Source organism: Pelecanus crispus, chromosome 6, assembly GCF_030463565.1.
Source record: "Pelecanus crispus isolate bPelCri1 chromosome 6, bPelCri1.pri, whole genome shotgun sequence".
Classification (NCBI taxonomy): domain Eukaryota; kingdom Metazoa; phylum Chordata; class Aves; order Pelecaniformes; family Pelecanidae; genus Pelecanus; species Pelecanus crispus.
This window is the reverse complement of record NC_134648.1, coordinates 12,769,655-12,789,717: the sequence shown is the minus strand read 5'-3', so window position 1 is coordinate 12,789,717 and position 20,063 is coordinate 12,769,655. Positions and strand designations below refer to the sequence as shown.

The 20,063-nt window shown below is 42.0% G+C and overlaps 1 protein-coding gene and 1 non-coding gene across 2 annotated transcripts; both read right to left on the bottom strand.

The window, feature by feature from the left end:
- Positions 1–5,060: 5,060 nt before the first annotated feature.
- On the bottom strand, positions 5,061–17,668 carry EIF4G2 (eukaryotic translation initiation factor 4 gamma 2). Its single transcript, XM_075712405.1, has 23 exons — positions 17,399–17,668; positions 17,246–17,284; positions 15,387–15,451; positions 15,166–15,231; positions 14,607–14,732; positions 14,118–14,220; positions 13,249–13,380; positions 13,092–13,158; positions 12,857–13,008; positions 12,321–12,431; positions 11,644–11,727; positions 11,462–11,560; positions 11,076–11,217; positions 10,820–10,980; positions 10,275–10,388; positions 9,352–9,477; positions 9,074–9,178; positions 8,773–8,988; positions 8,195–8,453; positions 7,760–7,964; positions 6,499–6,710; positions 6,229–6,350; positions 5,061–5,933 (listed from the first exon to the last, which is right to left on the bottom strand). Exons 1-23 carry the CDS (start codon positions 17,666–17,668, stop codon positions 5,868–5,870), a joined length of 3,042 nt encoding a protein of 1,013 aa, XP_075568520.1. The 3' UTR covers positions 5,061–5,867.
- On the bottom strand, positions 10,073–10,233 carry LOC142593870 (small nucleolar RNA SNORD97). Its single transcript, XR_012831168.1, has one exon. It is a non-coding gene; the product is annotated as a small nucleolar RNA SNORD97 (small nucleolar RNA).
- Positions 17,669–20,063: the final 2,395 nt, after the last annotated feature.

Here is a 20,063-nt window from a genome sequence, read left to right as displayed (position 1 = left end):
CTTACCAAACTAGTTAACGATCCCTTTTCCTTTCACAAACTTAAGTGTTTTGCATAGCTTCTTAGATAGAAGAATTCTGGGAATACTTCACACATCAGATCCCTCAGGCACTTTCACTGCTAAAATAAACAAAACCTAAATGTAAGACTTACATTGTTATAAACTTCAAAATATTTGAAGATAAAAATCCCACTCAAGACAGTTGCTTTCCTCACTCCAGCTATGTATTTATGCCAAGTGTAACTCTGTTGTCATGGCTGCTTAGTCAACTCATTAAAGTAACATTTCACCAGTCTCCAACTACCAGCTGTGTGGAATCTGTTGGAGGAAACAGATGTGGGCTCTATGAAACGAGTCCAGAGAAGCCCGTATCACTTTTAACATCACCACATTAAAAGCCACCCAGTCAAAGAACTCCCCCTACCTGAAGAAGCTTTTTCAGTCCCTGAACCTCAGAGGTAAAGGACCGATTTTGTTCCAGAGAATTCTTGGTCACTTGGAAGTGAAGCTTATTCTGTAGTACCTGGATGGGAGTGGATCCAGGGAGATACTGTAACTGCTTTGTATCTTACTCAATAACAAAGGTTTTCCATTCAGCTGTTCTTGAAGCAATGGCAAGCTTTCTTTGCGGTCTTGCCTTGGTTGTTCTGGAAGCAGATGCAGAAGAACTCTGCAGGAATCTCAAAGCCATATTGATACCGTTTCCTTTAAATTACTATTACTGGTTCTATTAAACCCCAGTATCTGCAACTATAGATCTGCTGTACAGTTCTTTTTTTCCTTTCCTGCTACAGTGAGCAGCTTAAGTCTCAGCTGCATATGGTTATTTCTACTTTGCTTTTGAAGATACAACATATGCATAACTGTACCAATTTCTGGATGTGCCTATAAGCAGACTTTGCCTCCCCCGAATTGAGACTATATCTGCCTGTAGAGGCAAGACAACTGCTGAATACTTCTGGGCTCTGGCCAACATTCAAGGCAAAAAGCAGCCATGATAAAGTTACAAGACAATATAGAAATTTACGCGAGGCAAGGGGAAAAAGTAGCTTTACACAAATGCATTTGTATCTTTGTGTGACATCTCGACACATTCTGCCACTAGTCTCACATTCTGATTTCTATTTTCCATATTCATTCAAATTGTATGAAGTCACTGGCTTCAAAACTGGTTTGTATTTGATAAAAATAATTACTTAAGCAGCTCTTCAAAGTTAACATATGGGTCTCACACGGTGAGAATACTCCAAAAATACTTGAGCCCAGGCTGTTTTAACCAGTGTACTTATGCCTCAGCAATTCTGTATTATTTCAACATAAGGCAGCATACATCACCACCCTCCTTTTCTTCTACAGCCTGCCCTCTCCTTCCAGAGGGTGCAAAGCATTTATTGCTGCTTTGTTCTCTCCCAAACGCACCCCATTATCACCCTTGCTTCCCTGGCTCAGTAGAGTACCATGCCCACCCAGCCCTTCAGCCTTGGCCAGATGCAGAGCAGCTGCAGGTGACTCCTGCAATAGCCCCACACCACTTCCCCACCCTGAAGCAGGCGAGGTGGAACAGGGGAGAACACAGGGAACTGTAGTAGGAGTTGCACTATTGCTATGTACTAACCTCCTCCCTCCTGACTTGTTCTAGGCGAGGGTAACATCAGTGGCACCGCACACTCCAAAGCCCCTGCACACACAAGGACAGGCCAACATACTCCTGTTTGCCACAGTTAAGGCCTTAGATGAGCAGTATTTGAAGCAAGCACTGCAGCAAGCAACAGTTAACAAATGTAGGTTTCTCCAGGCACATGTAAGAGTAAGCTCTCCCCTTCAGTCTGCTGCACCAGCTCTCTGGTAACCAATTTTAGAGAACAAGCATGAACTGGCAATAAACTGATTTTTTATCAGTCACTGCAGCTGCTAGCCTGGACAACGTAAGCTATGACAATTCATGTTTCAGATGCCTTCTAAAAGTTTACCGCAACTGTTATTAAAGACTGTGCTGAAGTTATCTAATCATTGTTTAGATTTATTCATAGCTCTGGGAAAAAACCTCCAAATCCAAATAGCATTCAGGTAGACTCTTCTACTTGCTAAAAGTCACACTCACTAAAATTTTGTCCTGTACCCAACTCCCCCACACCCTCCAACCCCATAAGGCCTCTTCCTGCCATTTTCCCCAAGAAACGTTATGCCTGTGCAGTTATGAAGATGTTTTAACTCTTGGAAAATTTGATCAGAACACTTTCCTGAAATACTGAAATTTAACATAACTAAGCACCAGGAACAATTGTAGCCTGAAAAACGAGATCTAGTCTTCTATTGGTATAAACACTGACAATTAACAGCAGTCCAACTATTATGCTTCTTATTTCTTAGAAAAGGTAGGAATTCACAGCAACTACTCACTCATTTTCAATAACCCCCTAACTTCTCTTGCAGGAGCCTTTAAATCCAGCATGGATTGACTCCTTTAAATGGACATGCTTTTCAGGACTTTGCTACCAAGTACACCAGGCAACTCTGACATGGGAAAGTGAAGTTTCCCAAGTGGTAACCGCAACCTAGTTCAACATTTAAACTTCATGACAATAATAGGTATGAAATGTGTTTAATATGCATATTTTCCAATCCTCCTAGTGTGTGCTATATCTAGACATTTAACAAAATTAATACTAATAAAAGCCACTATCATTGATATATTGGTTTAATTTTGACTGACTTTACTATTTAAAACGGAGTATGCTCTATTTAAAGTACAACACAACTTATAGTTAAAAGCCATACAGAACTTGGGACCAACTGAACACCCATCCCCTTTTCCAGACTGACTTAGTCACAAGCACTGCAGTCAAGCACTAGAAGACTTAGCAAGTAGCTGAAGATCAAATTAAGATGCTCCCTTTCCTTATCCATGGAAATACCATTTTGATGTATAAACTGCAGCTCTAAGAGCCATTTTTATACCAGTTTCAAGAAACCAGATCTGTTCATACTAACTGCATGTAAATTTTGCAAGTGTCTCATGATGGGAGAGTAATTCTACAGTTTAGTGGCATTTTCTACTGCATACATGTTCTACTCCACATTTGTGGTCATGGTTTTTACAGAGTTTTGCTCTTCCCTAACTCAGTGACTAGTTACAAACAAGCCAAACAGCAAAGCCTTCATGCACAAGTACGTAAGATTGTAGTAATTACGTTTTAGACTGGGCAAGGATACAAGGCTTAGTCATGTTAGTCAATCTACAGTTGCCAGCTTAACCTTCTCCAAAATTTGGGGGGGGGGGCCTGTTGCAGTTCTGACTAGGAATTGTTTTTACTTGCACCTCCTTCTTCTATTATTGCCGTTTTCTCACACCTCTACAGTAAATTTAGTTGGAAGCTACCAGTTATGGCTGTTCTTTCATGACTTATGGTTCCTCCCAGTCTTCAGTTTTGCAGCACACAGGAATGAAGTGCGCTACGTGTCTAGTAACCTGTAACTGAAGTATACAAAAAGTAGCATTACAGTGGCATGCACCACTAAACTCATCAGCTCTAACAGCAAAATTTAAAGCACAAATTAAACTAACAACAGACTTTTGAGAAACACAACCCTGTTACTGAAACAATGCTAAACTTCACTATACTGCATCTTACTACACTCAAGGCAAAACTGCAATTCCAAAACAACAGAATTTGGAATTAACCACGAGTAAATAAGCTTTGAAACTATACTTACACTCCTCTATCCCAATAAAGGGTATTTAACTGCAGAACCTTAATGAGCATATAGGACATCCACTTGAAAGGCATCTTTATCTACCTGAGAATGGGCATCAAGTGAGGGGTAAACCCTGCAATCCCTGTAGATGTAGCATTACAGATAGGAGAGGAAATACTTTATAAACTGAAGATTACTCTGAGTCATGACTGGGAGGAACAACATACCATTAAGAACTTTTTTTGAGACCCCATTATGTCACTGCTCACTGTTACACGGAAGTTGCAGCTACATCAAAAGCAGGCAGCTCACGACCTCAAATCACTTCAAGGTAGTTAAGTGCTTTCCTTTTTCTCTTAATTGAACCAGAACCCACAGAAATATCCTGCTCTCCTGTTTACTGCTAGATACGTCACATTTCTGAAATGCAGAGACAGTGTCTAAGTGTCATGGAATTTTTGCTAGCAAATCAAGAAGTTGAGTACCTTTTGTCACTGGGTTTACAGAAGCGCAGTACCTTGATTTACTGGGCTATACATTGTACAGTAAGTTAGCGAGGCATCTGAAGAAGCCTGCTGAGGGAATCCGAGTTACAAGTAAACAAGAGGCCAGTATTTTGTAACTGTAGGTTAGGAAGCCTGCCTTTCACAGCAAATTGCCAGAGAAATGAGAGAACCAGACCCGCTCCCCCAGTCACAACACTGTAAGGTGCATAAATGCAAGCTATCCCTCCCCTCAAAATCGAGCCCTTTTATGATCTCGGGTAGTTTTCTTGTGCTCCACTTTTTCATCCCCCACGATGCAAAGACAGTATGTAGTCTAAAGCACTTCCAGCACTGGCAAAAACAAGTTTCAGTCCAAGAGACACTACTGTTTTGCCATTACAAATACATCACCTTTCAACAGTGAAATTCTGAGTTATCAATGAGGAAAAAAATTCACTAGGGACAAGGTTCTAGAAGTAAGGTATTTTGAGTATTTAATAGATGAAATTTCAAGCCTGTACAATGCAACATCATTAAACTGTTTTGTGGGGGGGTTGCCAATTTGAGACACAGGCAGCTAATAGTCAGTGCCACTTGATTAAAAAAAACATGCATGTGACCTGGTGAAAGTTCAAAGCATTAGGAAGTTAAAAAGCACATACTCACTGATAAAGCATACACTGGACCACAAGGCAAACTCCTACCCTTTCTTCAGCAGAATTTCTTTATTTTCCTCCTGTCACAGCAAATCTGTAGTGTCTAATCTTGTCTGTGACCATATTTAGAATTCATTTGCATGTTAAGACAATTATTACAAAAAGAATCTTAAGATGGTCCCAGTCTAAGTCAACTCCCACTGATGTTTCCTTCCGTAAGTAAACTAGTTGTCAGTCAAAGCTTTTCTGCTGGGAGACATTCAGAAACAAGTCAAGTATCACAATGTTTATTGATAGATACAAGTATATAAAATCAGGGCATGAACATGTCTCGATAAATTAAGTAGACTTAATTTCAGTACTATAATAGAGGGACCAATTCAAATTGCTCACCATGCCATGTTTCACACCCACAAAAACCTCTTCCAAAGGGCACTAAACCATCTCTTCAGCTGATCAGTTTTTGTGCAAGTAAACTGTTTCTTTTTAAAAGACTTGTGCACTTGCCCAGGCTCAAGGATATTAAAACCTAGCACATAAAGCCCATTACTAGAGGTAGAAATACAGGCAATATACTATTACGGCAACAACCATCGATTACAGTTAAGGATTCTCTGTAACAACCAAATGGATAATCAAATATTGCAACAACTCAAGTATTACACTGAGCAAAGTGCATTTCTACAGTATTCAGTGTTGCTATTCAGTTTTCTAACTTAAAAACAGCCTATGATAACTGGCAGCAAAGAAGACCCTTGCAACAGACTGCTTCTGCTCGAGAACTTATGATGTAATTATTGCATGCTGCTAATACACTGTTACCTAAACATTAAAGATACTCTAAAATATTTTTATTGTCGACTATTAAGACATACTACAAAAACCTTTTGCAGAAGATATCCTATTGACATATTTCTGCTTTAAATATTGTGAAACATTATAGCGGAATGAATTTTCGCAGTGGTTAGGTCAAATGCAGTTACATCATAGCAACAGTATGTTTGCACAATTTAAGGCTTTGGCTGGTTCTTTAGTCAGCTTCTTCTTCAGATTCTTCTTCTTCAGCAGTTTCCAGCCAGGTTAGCCACTGGTTTACCTGCAGTTACATAAAATTGGTTTAAGGCAGCAGGAATTACTTCCCCACTACATACTTCTGCAGAACACTGCTTTTTTTCTCTCCCGTTTTAAAAATCTTTCAGCCACGCTTGGCACTAAATGTAGGTCTCTAGTAAAGAAAAAAAGACTTAGCTCATCTTGCCTCACTGCTTCCTAGTGAAAAACTCCCTGAAGTTTTTACATATTAACAAGTCTTAAACACCGTTTGAACATGTTCTCAAACACTCCAGTGCAGCAAAGGGCACAAATCTCTACTCTAATGTTACCAAATTTACCTGGAATAAAGCTTTGCCTTTCCCTGGAAACTCTTGAGTAATATCTTCTTTCCATGCCAAGAAGGCTTCTTCTTCAATGATCTCCATGTCATAGAAATGAACAAAGAAGCGCAGTAACATGCCTACAGAAGTAAATTTAAGCTTCGTTAGCTTTACAGCCTTCTGAACAGCTTACCTGACCCTAAGAAATGTAGTGCCAAACCTGAAAGCCATACACAGACAAGCAAGCAGACACAAGTTGAATTTCAGGTAAGGCCTTGATGCACATACCTTTTGGAAAGTTGTTGTTGTAGCAGTGCACCTGGAGTGCGTATAAAGCACTCACTTGCAGATCAACATGGTCATGGAGGAACTTCTGCATTACCGGCTTGAAGGAAAGAAGCAGTTGTTTTTCCTGCTCTAGCTGCTCTTTAGATGGAACAGATGAAGAATCCGATTCGTCACTAGGTGGGTTTACTTCACTAGAAATATACTGCAAGAAACTGGACAAAAAAAAAAAAGTTAAGTTCTGTAAACTGATAAGCAGCTAGATTATTTCACATTCTAACACAGTGTTGTGGTTTAGCCCCAGCCAACAACTAAGCACCCCGCAGCCGCTCGCTCACTCCCCCTACCCTGATGGGATGGGGGAGAGAATTGGAGGAGTGAGAAACACTCCTAGGTTGAGATAAGAACAGTTTAATAATTGAAATAAAGTAAAGTAGTAATTTTAATAATAACAATATAAACAACAACAATAATAATAGTAATAATATACAAAGCAAGTGATGCAGAATGCAATTGCTCACCACCCACCGACCGATACCCAGACAGTTCCCAAGCAGCGATCGCTGCTCCCCGGACACCACCCCCCCCCCCCCCGTTTATATACTGAGCATGATGTCATATGGTATGGAATAGCCCTTTGGGCAGTTTGGATCAACTCCTCTGGCTGTGCCCCCTCCCAGTTTCTTGGGTACCTGGCAGAGCATGGGAAGCTGAAAAGTCCTTGACTAGCATAAGCAATACTTAGCAACAACTAAAAACATCAGCGTGTTATCAACATTCTTCTCCTACTAAATCCATAACACAGCACTATGCCTGCTACTAGGAAGAAAATTAACTCTATCCCAGCCAAAACCAGGACACACAGCAACACAAGTACTCTCAAGTTCTGTTTGCTAGCTATTACTAAAAATACCCTCCTGCTTCTATCACCAGTTAGTGCATGCACAATGGATTAGTACTGCAGTTGACTGTGCCACAAAAATCCTAGCTTTGCTTCTGTTATGGCTCTGAAACATTTTTAGAAAAAGAAAACACGGGTCTAGACTTCTCCTTCCCCTCACACTGATGCAAGCCTGGAGACTTGCCTTTCTTCTTCTCAAATACAATGGGTGTTTAATACAGGTGAGGTCCACCCAGAGCAATTTATCTCCCTGTGTACTGTATCTTTTTCTGCACAGAGCTACATGTCTGCCTTTACAGGGTGAGTGACTTATTGGTACCTTAACAAAACATGTGCCTGAACTACATCAAAATAGCATCTCACCTGGTCATCAATATATTCACAAATCCCTTATCTACATGAAGTTTGGGTGAAATGTTATCTTTAATCCACTTATAGATGGCTTGAGGGGATGGATCCGATTTTATTTGCTTTAGCAGTTCCTTCTCCAGTTTCAGAAGCGGGAACAAGAAGCTAAGCCCCTTCCCTTCTAAGATCTCCAGCATGCGGTCCTTGTTCTGGTCAATTTCTGTCAAGTAAATAAGACAGACACACTTAAGTACTGGTGCTAATCAAAACCTATAATCAATGGTTCATGGTCTAACCACCTCTTAAGAAACACCATTCTTAAGAAAGATGACAGTTGACTGCATCAAGTTAACCTTGTATGTTATTTTACTCTGGTGTAAAAAACTAAAGGAAAGAACATCTTGCATACACTAACATGAGGTGTCATAACAGCTATGTGGCAACTCTTACCTGGTAACATTTTCTGCATATTCACTTTGCTTTGTTGGAACAATTCTGTTAGCCATTCACGATCTTGTAACTTAGCTAACTGCTGAAGGCAAAGCAGGAAGAGAGGGAAATGGGTGCCACTTTCCAGTGGTTGAGCCAGTTCGGAAATGCTCACCAGTTCTGAAATAATGGCACGGGCTGCAAACTGTGCTAAGTAGGATTTCACCAATGGGATGTCCACCTCCAGTTTGGGGCACTGGTCCAATACATTCAGGAATGCCTAAGAAATGGTAGAGACACACAAGTTGAAATTCTGAAGTAATTTTGTTCTCGTGCACAGTAGTACTCTTACTACATAGGAGCCTCACGTTTCTTTTCTGCACTGAATCACTTGCAAAGAAGTTCCCCATTTCCAGTTCCTGAAATCCTGTGCCTACATTTCTTCCTTTCATCACTTCTTACACCCCTCACAGGTTTGTATCTTGTTTTTACCTCCTCAGATCAACTGGACTTAGAAGAATTTGCACACTGCCTTTATGCAAGCTAAACATCACGAACAGCCAAGCAACAAGGACTGTGAGCCTATTAGACTGCAGTACCTGCATGAAGTTGTCACTTGTGGCTATTCCCTCCTGCTTGAGCAAGCTGATCAAAGTACTTGCTTTCTCTTTGTCTTCATCTGATCTATCTAGGGATTGGATGATTACTTTGCTCAACATCTCAGGAATGAAGTGTTTTGGAGCCCTCATTTCTCTCACAGTATTGACAGCATCATTAGCATTTCCATTATTCAGATACTCAGTCACCACAGCTTCCTAGAAGAAAAAAAAAAAGTATAAACATTCATTTTTGATGAGCATATACAAAGCTTCAAGCAGCACTATTCCATACTTAACTTACAGTTTGTTTAAGTAGCTCTTCTTTAGAAGGAGGTGGCTTCTTGGTGGTCTTTGCAGGCTTCTCTTGTATAAGCGGTGGATTTGTTTTAAGACCAAGTTGAGGAGGCTGAAAAATATAGTACCAGAATGTTTCTTTACAGTACACGTCTACCTACATTTGTATCAAGTTTAAGAACACTAAATACGTACGAAGACAGATGAAAGTCAAATTCTGTCTAAATCTCACATGCATGAAGAAATCAAGTATATCCAACAATACAGAGTAATTTTTATATTTACCTGTCCCAAAGGTGGTGTCTGAGTGCGTGGTGGTTGAGCACTGGGAGGAATCATAGTTATCTGGGGCTGAAGCTTTGGCACTTGGTTTTTGTTCATTAGAAAAGACTGAGCAGGTCTCAGGCTAATCTGTAAACAGGTAAGTCGGAAAAAACTCAACTGTTTCAAGTATTCTGACCAAGAATACACAGCCACGGACTCATACCAACTGATCCCACTGAAGCATTACTTTTCCGTTTCTACGATGTTAGCACTCAAATACAGATTAAGCCACACATGTACTGAAATTTCCCCCAAAAGCATGACTCAATGAATGGCAACTTGCTCAAGTTACTGGTATTTAGTTCCATTGGTATCAAGATCTGGAATTGCTCCTTTTAGATGCAGTATGTTAGAGACCCGAGATGATACTTAGCATGTTTGCTGATGTATTTTACAGCCAAGACAAAACTCTACCAATTGCTCAGAAATCAGGATACAAGTCTGGTTAACACTCAAAATAACAATGCAGTTTACTTTGCATTTGACATTTTGCCTATTAGCCAGTTCTTTTAAAAAAACAAAAATGTAGCCTGGTCCAGCACTTCAAGGTTTCTAAAGTTTCTAAAGTTCAGGATTTTCTAAGTTTTAATTAAATGTATTGTTATCAATATGATGCATGGGAACTGATGTCAGAGTAGTGTTCTTGGGGAGGTGTGGGGGAAGGAAGGGACACCCCAAGAAATTGCCCTCATATCTCAGTCTTGCTCATAGGACGCTGGATACCCTAAGGGAAGTGAGGGGTAAGGTGAAAGAGGAAGGGACGAAGAAGGAGGAGGAGGAGAAGGAGCAAGAGTTCCAGCATTAGTCCTCATAATAACGCGTCTTGCTATAATCATTGGGCAATATTTAGAATAGGCTTTAAGTAATGTAGGCATGTAATGTACCTCATCTGCATTAAGCTGTCCTTTCTTAGAAAACCGAGGTGGCATATCCTTCGACTGTCCTTGTTGCTGGGATAAGAGTCCCTGATTCTGGTTATGGTAGAGCTGGCTTTGCCCCTATTTCAGAAAGGGAGATATAGAGAAAGAAGTGCAGATGATGGAGTGGCGTACATCATATGGTAAGTAGTACCAGAGGGACCAGAGGAACAAAGATTCTATTTGCCAGGAAGGGCGAAAGAAGGAGCAGGGGTGGTGGGAGAGTAGCATCTATCCCTAAAAACAGGGCTATCTTTTAAATAAAACACACCATTCTGACCCACCAAAGCCACATGCACCTTTTCTTGCAGTAGAAAAAAGTGTATTCCTTGCATCTCTTGCATAATTTAAAAAGTGGTTTAGAATTTTTTGTATCAGCTGAGCCTCAGTTCTTATCAGAATTGAATCTGAGGAAGTCTTTCAACATAAGCAGACTATAATCCATAACATACGCATCTGTAGAAGAGCTTCTAAACATGCGGTAGTCACCCTGTGAACAACATTTTCCTTACCTGACTTTTCAGAAAAGATTTGCCTAGTTCTCCAAACTGGGATTGAGCAGAAGGCATGAGGTGACCCCCATGGCCATTGAAAAGCTGGTTTGAACGATGGCGTCCCATGGTGGGTGAAAATCTATCCTGAATAACTCCTGGACCAGTACCAATTCCGCTACCTGTATGTATTATTAAGGACACAAAAAACAATTTTAGTTCTTGTTCAATACAGTACAGCCGCAGTCATCACATCAGTCCTGCAGTTTCAGCGTACCTGGCATTTGTCCAAACATATCAGCAAGCCCTCCGAGTGGGTCCCTGTCAAGTTTCATTCTGGGTGGCATAAAGGGTCCCTCCAGAAAGAAGTCGCTTCTCATCCCTTGAGACATAGGAGCAGGAATAAAAACTCCCAGATCCTTTGAAACAGGAATTACAATTTTGGTCAGTTTGGAGTAATAGTCCCTGAGAAAGTCAAGTTTTCAGGCCTGAACTATAAAAGTCCATCTGATTTTAACCCCTAACCCCTTATTGTCACACTGTGCTGTGAGAACTATTTGTAATCGCACAGCATAAGTTTTGTTACACGGAGTAAAGAGCGTTAAGGATTCACTTCAACATTTAAGCAAAAGTCAAGCACAAGACCTTAGATACAACACTTACTTTTACTGCATCTTGACGGATTTGATTGATAGTCTTTGGTCCATTGTCAAGAAAAGCTTTGCGAGGAACCCAGTTGTGTTCTCTCAACTCCACAGTATCCTTGGAACGTAACAAATTATTAGGAAAGGATTCAAGACAACTTTGCAAGAAAAAGGAAGCAGTAAGCTATTTTATCATCGTACCTGCAGCAGGAAACGAATCCTTGCTGGCAATTCCTTACTTGACATCAAGGAGCGCATACGGGCAAAGTACTGATCCATTAAGGACTGGGGGAACAAAAGCGATGTTACAAGTGAGGGCTGATTCTATCACTGTCTTGAATATTTTCAGCAAAGGTGACCACATTCAAGACATCTAAGATCAAGTAATAGAACAGACTGCCCTTTACTGCCATTTCAATCTCCTTGATGGCAGTAGAGCTTAAGGAAAGCTAATCCATTAAGACACCCGAGTCAAAGATGAAAACCTGCCTAAATTCTCATTACTACAACACCATTTCAAGTTTACACTCAGAACTCTCAAGTCAAGGTCCAAAATACATCTGTCAGATCACCTAGAGGTATTCAGAATAGAGGTCCTCACCACATCTTTTCAAGCAGTATTTAGAGAATCAACATTCTTGCTTTTATTACTTCCCAATAACTGCATTCTGGAAAGACATTTAAAACCATTTCAAAGATTGCCTCCTTTCATTATCAAGAGATTTGATGCAGGAGCAACAGTTGGCACTCTTGCCCTCTGAACATAAGACCTCAGTTTTGTACTTATGAATAGAATGCTGAATACAGAAGGTTCAGGCAGTTAAAGTCTTCGCCAGAGAATTTAGCTAGTTTAATGACTGCAGCAGATATGCACATACCTTGGCTTTTGCATGGTCTAATCTAGGTCCCACTGTCCTCATTATCTGACAGAGGCACTCCAAATCCTCCCCCATATCTTTGAGTTGGACTCTCTTCTTCTTTTCCAAAAGCTGAAATATTAAAAGGCAATTAGCTATTTCAACATATTATAAATCACAATTTACAGTGACAACTTTTTACACAGGGACATGCGAAGTACTTCATCTTGTTCTGAAGACAAACAGACTTGAAAATCAGTTTTTAAGAATTGCTAATTGAAGTACTTATTACTTGTGAGTTTATGTACTTCGAAGTACCTGTGGCACTCCTCTCTAGGCCAAACTAGATCTTCACTTGGAGATAGTTCCCATGGCTTTGACCAAAGCCAATTTTACTTTTTAATCACACCAAAAGACTGATTATTTCAAACAGTGGGGGGTAGGTAACTGACAGGAAACATTATGCTCAAAGATTCCCAAAGCAGCATAAAATTTTGTATTTTTTTAGTTTAGAAGTCCTATTTTGCTCTCAGCTCCCACCCAATCTGAATACTCACTGTTTTGATGCACTTATGAAGGATAGATTCATGAATAAGATCAAGCTTGCCAAGTTCTCCAATGAATTTGATGTTCCCCAGCATCTTGATCTTGGCAATGGCTCTCTGTTCCTCCTCCTCAGGGAGGAGGGGACCATCATGCTTATCATAGACTGGAAAACAAAAAAGCCTGTTTAACATGGCTGTGGAAAAAGAACATAAATAAATTCTGTATTAAAGTGGTTTTAAAGCTTACTATCAACATTTCTGGTTCGGTTTTCAAATTCATCTTGAAGTTTAGATATTAGGAGGCGTCTGAATGTCTAAGAAAAGAGCACAAAGAAAACAATTAGGCTAATCAGTGCAATATACATGCTAGCAAAATTTATCATTCCAGATTGAGAGATACTCACTGTGCTTTGCTTCTGTCCTGGATGACTCTCTGCTGATGGGCCATCAAAGTTGGGTGCATCTTCTGCCAGCCGCAGACATAGTTGAGCATACAGTGAGCTATACTTGGGCTCTTCAAGGGCTTTGTCTACGATCTAAATAAATTTGAGTAAGGTAGCATGTACTAGGATGTAAACATTATTAGGAAAGCGAGCTGCAAGACACACAATGGAATATTACCACTCTATGTGATGTAGGACATGAACTATTTTTTGCTATTTCACCAAACATACAGAAATAATGGCTTTTGCTTTAACACTACTCTTAATGCTGAAGCAAAGGAAAAGAGCTACTCTATGCTACCAAAGAGCTTCTATAATCCTTAGGCAACAAACGGGACAAATTTGAAGTTTATCATCAAAACACTGAAGTTAGTATCGCCAATCTGATCTCAGACTAAACAAAGTGACATGATTAAGTTAAATCAGTGTACCACGAAGAGGTCACCTGTGGTAGCTTTTCTGGGACCATCAGGCTTGTTCATCAGGAGAACAGGAAGATGAAACACAGGGGCCAGGGAACCAAGATTGCTAACTAGCATCTTAGATTATATATATTAAAAAAAAAACCCAAACCCACACCAAAAACCAGAACAAATAATCCCCAACCATATTTAGTTATTCTTGAGACTTCTAAAAAAGAAAGAGCATTTAATCTACTTCCTCCCCAGTATATATGTATATTTTTACAGAAAAAGCAAGCATTATATTTCTGTACATTTGGATTATCAAACACATTAGCCATGTTACTTCTCTATCCCATCAAAAACAGCCAACCACTTTATTTTTAACATGCAAAAAAGCTGTACTTAAAAGAAATGCAGCTAGCTTACCAGCAGTATGACCCCTTTTAGGATGAGCTTAGATTCTACACCCACATTGAGGAGCTCAAGGCATAGCTTGTCAAACTTTTCAGGAGTAAGCTTATTTAGTATGCTAAGAGGAACAAACAAACAAAAAAATCCAGATTACAGATCTTGTAAATGTGCTACAAGTAACTTTAGACCCAAGTTTACCTTTATTTCTTAAGTCTATTAAACAAAAATTGAACAGTGCAATTTTCCATTCAACCATTTTTTGGGAGGTATTTAAAATGTGAAGTATTGTTGAAAAGACTAATCCTCTTACAAGAATTACTTCTCACGTGTTTGCTGCTGCTGGCCTATCAGTTTCTGCCTCATTCCCTCCAAAGGGCAGTACATGCCCACACACCCCACCACCACAGAACTTACGTGCCTTCCTTTCCTCCAGCCCATTTATTGGGCTATATATTGCGAAAGAAAACAGCAAGAGAAAAAAAAAAAATCTTATAAAGAACTTACCCTCTTACTTTCCTGAAGATTGCATCATGTCGTTCTTTGTCATTTGCGGAGTCGTCATCTCGTCTAGTGCTTCGTGAAGGAATCCATTTCTGAGCGTTTTGCCCTGGGGTTTTCCCCAGGAACTCGCTGTAAAATTTTTAAGAATATGATTGTTAAACAGAAACAATTTCAAGAACTGACCTTTTAACCTTTCAGTATTACCTTACTCAAGCTAATTCTGTTACTAGCTTTGCTAAGACCACGCACTTACCCCTACCAACATAGCCACATCTGTTGCATAGTAGTCACTCAACAATAAGAAGACACCCAAGAACACCCTTCCTCTAAACTTCTGAAGCAAAATGCATGAAAAAGTCTGTGCACTTCATACCACTGTATCATGACGCACACTTTCAACAGAGTGTATGTTATCCTACCAGAATGGAGGATATTAACATGTCATGAACTCAGTAGGTATTCCTTGTACGAGTTTAAAGACACTCTATTTTCAACTCAGTGTTCACCATCAAGCAGTCTCTGACTTTAAAATCACGCCAAATCGAAGAGCAAGGTGACATACCTGTTGCTGGCAGTCTTGGGATAGTGCTGAGGTGCACCCCTACCACCTCCTCCGCCTGAAGAAGCACTGTTAAAAACAACCACGTAATCTTGTGTAAGTTCAAAATCCCAATGCTTTCAATTACATGTCATTTTTGGTATAAACGCAAGACAAATTTAAATTCTCCTCAAAGGACAGTTTCCACTGCCAAATGTTCACACAAACGAACAAAGCTCTAGTACCTGAAACGAGAAGCACCCCCTTCTGCAATCGCACTCTCCACTTTGGCGGCTTGACAACGAAGAATCTTCAAAAGAATAAAATTAAATTGACGGGGTGGGGAAAAACAAAACCTAGAAAGACAAATCAAGTGTTCATATTATAGTTGTTTTACTAGCAGCCATAGTATCTAACTTATTATAAAAGTACAAATGTTTGTTAGAGAAAGGGGCACCCCCAAACACTGTACTTCACAGATGGTAAGAAAATCCTTATTTATGCAATACTCAGGATACTCACAGAAAGGCCAATTTCATCACCATAGCCATGTTTTCCAACGGGGGTGAGGGAGGAGAGATAAGGGAATCACGGACTGAGAACGTAACAGCCTCAAATTTACCCTGTTAACCCCCCAAAAGCACTTGCAGAAAAAAAGGGGTTTTTTTTCTGCTAGTACAGCATAGTTAATTGAATCCTTTATTGATATGCTTTACAAACTATGATTAATTACGGCAGGACAAAGTAGTGAAGTTTCAAAGTGAGAAGCACCAGATCACAAAATGCACTTAATATAGCTCAAAGGAAATTTTAGCTTGCAAGACAGCAGCAGGAAGAAAAATTTCACTGCACTGCTCACGTAGCAGAAAGCTCATCTCCACAGGCATTTTGAGGGTCCATCACAGACCTGCTCCGAGACATTACAGTACTGAGCACAGTCACCACGTCGGAAAGCCAGCCTGAGAAACGCCCGACAGAACAGAACGCACCTCTCCCCGTGCAGGCAGCGGTGGCCGGTACCTCCGCACCCCGGCAGCAGCCGCTCGCCGAGGCGGAGGGGCCAGCGCGGGCACGAGGAACGGCTCCCAACATGGCTGCCGCCGAACAAAAGGGCCGCGGGAGGGGCGCCCCCCGCAGGAGGCAGGCTCTACCCTGCCGCATGGAGCTGGCGGCTCCGGGCGCACCCAGCCGCCTCCCCTTCCCCCACCGGGCGCCGCCCGCTTCCAGGCTCAGGCGCCGCAAGGAGCCCGGCCGGCTCTTTGTTCTCTGCGAGGGAGGTGAGCGGGCTCCGCTCCTCCGCCGCCGGCGGAAAACGGCGCCCTCCACTCGCGGCAGCCGCCCCGGTCCGCCCGGAAAGGGTGGGAGGGGGGAAGCAGTCAGTATCCCCCCCCGCACCACCACCCCCGCTCAAGCGGCGCCTTCGCTTTACTCGCCGCCCCAGCCCGAACAGGAAACATGGGCGAGGCGAGGCAGCTGCCGACAGACACGGCTTCTCGGCAGTCCGTTCTCCCTTCCACGAGAAGCGGAGACAGGAGTAAATGAACGAAGGGGAAAAAAAAAAAAAAAAAAATCTTCTTCCCACCGACTCTTGAAAACAAACAACCGCTACACTCCCCGCCCCCCGCATGCGGATCCGAAAAGATCCTGAGACCGCAGCCCGTTATGCGTACCAAGGCTACTCCCCTCCAAGGGCAAACCTCTCGGGCACCCAGGGACCCCAGAGACCGCAGCTAGAGATGAGGATCCTGCAGCCCATCTGATCCCCCGAAAAGCAAAGCTACGAATCGGGACTACCCGACCCCATCTCCCTCGCTGCAGATAACCTCAAAACTCTAACGGCAAACGCTTCTGCTCAGCTTCCCTTCCGCGCCTAGCAGGGGCTGCCGATCTCCTCTACCCCTTCGCTTAGCATCGACGGTAATCCGAAAGCAGACAGCAGGAGCGGCCATCGACCCGAGCCGCCATTTTGTGCGGAAGAAAGCAAGAAGAAGCCGACGAGAAAATGGCGGCCACTTCGGGCAGCCGCCATTTTAAGCGGCAGCTGCAGCAGTACCCGTTCTCTCCCGGCCCGAAATTACTCTCCCGCTACTCCGGCATTTCTCACCTTCCCTAAGGCCTTGTCAGCTTCCCCGGGTCCCGGCGGCTACCAAGGGCAGGGGAAAAGGCAAGAGAAGGGGGGGGAGGGGAAAGGAGCCGGGGACCGGGGCTGGGGAGGGGAAGGGGGGAGCGCGCGAGACAGGGCGAGTCTCCGAGTCACCACAGCAGGAGCAGCAACGGCCCAACGCTTCCCTCCGCCACCTCCATAGAGAGCCGACTCGCTGCCGCGTCTAAAGCGCACCGAGGCAGCGCTACTAACTTTATTACCCTTCACGCAACCTACCCCACCTCCGTCCAGCAGCCGCCAATCGCCGCGAAGGGCTCCGCCCGTCTTGCCAATCACAACCGAGAAAGGGGGTGGCCTTAACGTCGAAGTGGGCGGAGGAGGGGGCAAGTTTGGTTGAACTGTGCCATCGCCGCAGTGCAGCATCCGTATTCGCGAAAGCTGTTACGCCACATGGTTGGCGGTAGGGCCTAGGAAAGAAGGGAAATTTGCGCAAGTGGCGTACCCCGTTAATGGTGGCAGCTTGGCTGCCTCTTTCCTTCGCTGTTTGCTCCTGTGCTTCAGCCACCACAGAGCCCCAGTTCTAGAGGCCTAGAGTGTGAGTTACAGTTGATTGTCACGTTCATAGAAGGATAGTTTTACGTATATCTATTCTCATAAGGTTTCTTTGTTTTGTTTTTATTTACTAAATTTATTTAAGCCTAGGTTTCCCTTCAGTCAGACCACATTTCAAATTTGATTGAGGTAAAAAATTAGATGATTATAGATAGTGGTCCTGAGCTTGCAGTCAGATCCGAAGGAGGAGACTTGCTATTTGAGCTCCAAGAGCCTGTCTGTACGTATCCAATTTCAGGTTTGCTTTCTGAGTTTGGAAACTATTTCTATCTCTGCATGTGCTTTTAGCTATTAACTGGCCTGTCTGTGGCAGGGTGTCCTGCAGGGAACCCATGGACAACCAGGATTCTTGAGAGACATTTTTATATATTTATCATGCTAAGCGCACAGCTGGCAGGCTTTTCTTGCTCCTGCTCAGTTAAACAAAACAAAGATGGCCAGGCTTTTAGCTGTAGGTGGAAGTTTGAGTCATGGGAGACTTCCAGAGACTTAGCAGTGTGAGGTTTTATCCTTTAACAGTCGGGTCTCAGTCCTAGACTGTTGCTGAGGTAGCAGCTACCTGGACTTGCCAAAGAATCAAACTTATCTGTCCTAGATGGGTCAGGACAGAAAGCAAGAGGTTGGTAAACCTGACGACAAACTCCAGAAACATCCACATCTGCTTTGTTCACACATATGCCTTCCGCTTTCAGTTTGTATGACTCATGATTCAGATGACTGGGAGAAAGTGATACATGTAATAACTCTTGAACCGTATAGATGGCAAGTCCAAACAAATGATACTACAGAACTTCCAGTTTCCCAGAGCCAACCTCATTCCTAATGCTTTCAACACAGTGTGCCAGTGTCCCAAGGGTTATATAAGCCTTAAAGGGTGCCGTCATAGAGGAGTTGTTATGTCGCATCTTATCTGGGATGAAGTTTGTTCAAGATAGGTTTCCCCATCTCGTACCCATAAGCATTAAGGACAGTTTACCTATTAGACTGTTTTACAGAAAATCTTGAATGAACTACCTGAAAGTAAGTTTTGAGCACATAATTGTTGCATAAGGTGAACATAATTGTGACAGGTACTTGTCATACCAGAATTTTTATATAATGACACTTTCCTGCATTTAACAATATTCACATTACTGCAAGAGCATCTGCAAGAGCAGAGCTGCGCAGAACTCCATTGAAGTCAATGGAATCCAGTTTGAAAGAAGGGGTCAGTGGACACAGAGGCAACAAGAAAGCCAACAAGATTTAAACCATATATTAAAAACAGTTAATATTATTGAAATAAAGGTTCTCAGAGTAAAAAGGGTAGTAAAAATACTTGCAAATCTTAAAAACTGAAGTGAAAGCAAGGATTCTGTTTTGCATTGAATGACAGAATATTCTCATGCAGAGTTTTCAGCATAAGCATTCCAATACTGTTCAGGGCAGAGACCCCACAAGTGAAAATTAATGAGATTTTTTTTGGGGGGGGGGGGAGGAGAAGAATGGAAAATGTGCAAAACATGGTAGGTACATGTTGACAGACTAAAGTATCACCTTTTTTGTTTCTTTTAAAGCATACTATAAAATACTTATTACCATAATAACAGAAAACCCCCCAACATTTGGTCAGTAAGAGAATAGCAGCAAATGATCACTGTTTTCTTAAAACGGTGATTGTGTTTTTGGGACTCAATCCTGCATTATATTAAGACCAGCAAGATATGTGCTATTCCATAGCTCATGCTGACTGGCAGGTAGGAACCTAAGAAGTTTCTGCACTTGGCTGCTCATAGCTTTCCTTCATATCTGTGCCACTCTTTGTCAGCCTCATAGTCCAGTTGCACTAGTACAATCGATGAAGGCAATGAACAGTAGTACAGAGGACAAAAAAGATTGTGAAATGCCTTCTATTTTGTACATCTCACCTACCTCTTAAATTCTATAAACTAATGTGGAAGACACCATTATTCATGGCTGAGAATGTAGCAGCCCAATTGTTTATATAATTATTCAGTAACAAATTTACCTAAAGAATTTTTTTCAATTTGTCCCTTGACTCCACCAAAAAAAAAAAACCCCAAAACCAAACAATTTAATAGCTAGCTGTTTCAGTATCACCTTGGACCCATCAGTCACCTTAGTGTATTGTCCAGATCCACCCCCACCGCCTTTATATTTTCCCCCTTTCTCTCTTCCACTTGCTCTGAACACCAGTGATGCTTTA

What these genes read in the sequence shown, in the direction of transcription:
- EIF4G2 (XM_075712405.1), bottom strand. Translation starts at nt 17,668, where the DNA reads ATGCTGCACTGCGGCGATGGCACAGTTCAACCAAACTTGCCCCCTCCT. An exon ending in TAAAAGGGGTCATACTGCTG is followed by an intron (nt 13,381 to 14,117) that starts GTAAGCTAGCTG and finishes AAATTTATTTAG; the next exon opens with ATCGTAGACAAAGCCCTTGA. An exon ending in CAAGTGACAACTTCATGCAG is followed by an intron (nt 8,454 to 8,772) that starts GTACTGCAGTCT and finishes ACCATTTCTTAG; the next exon opens with GCATTCCTGAATGTATTGGA.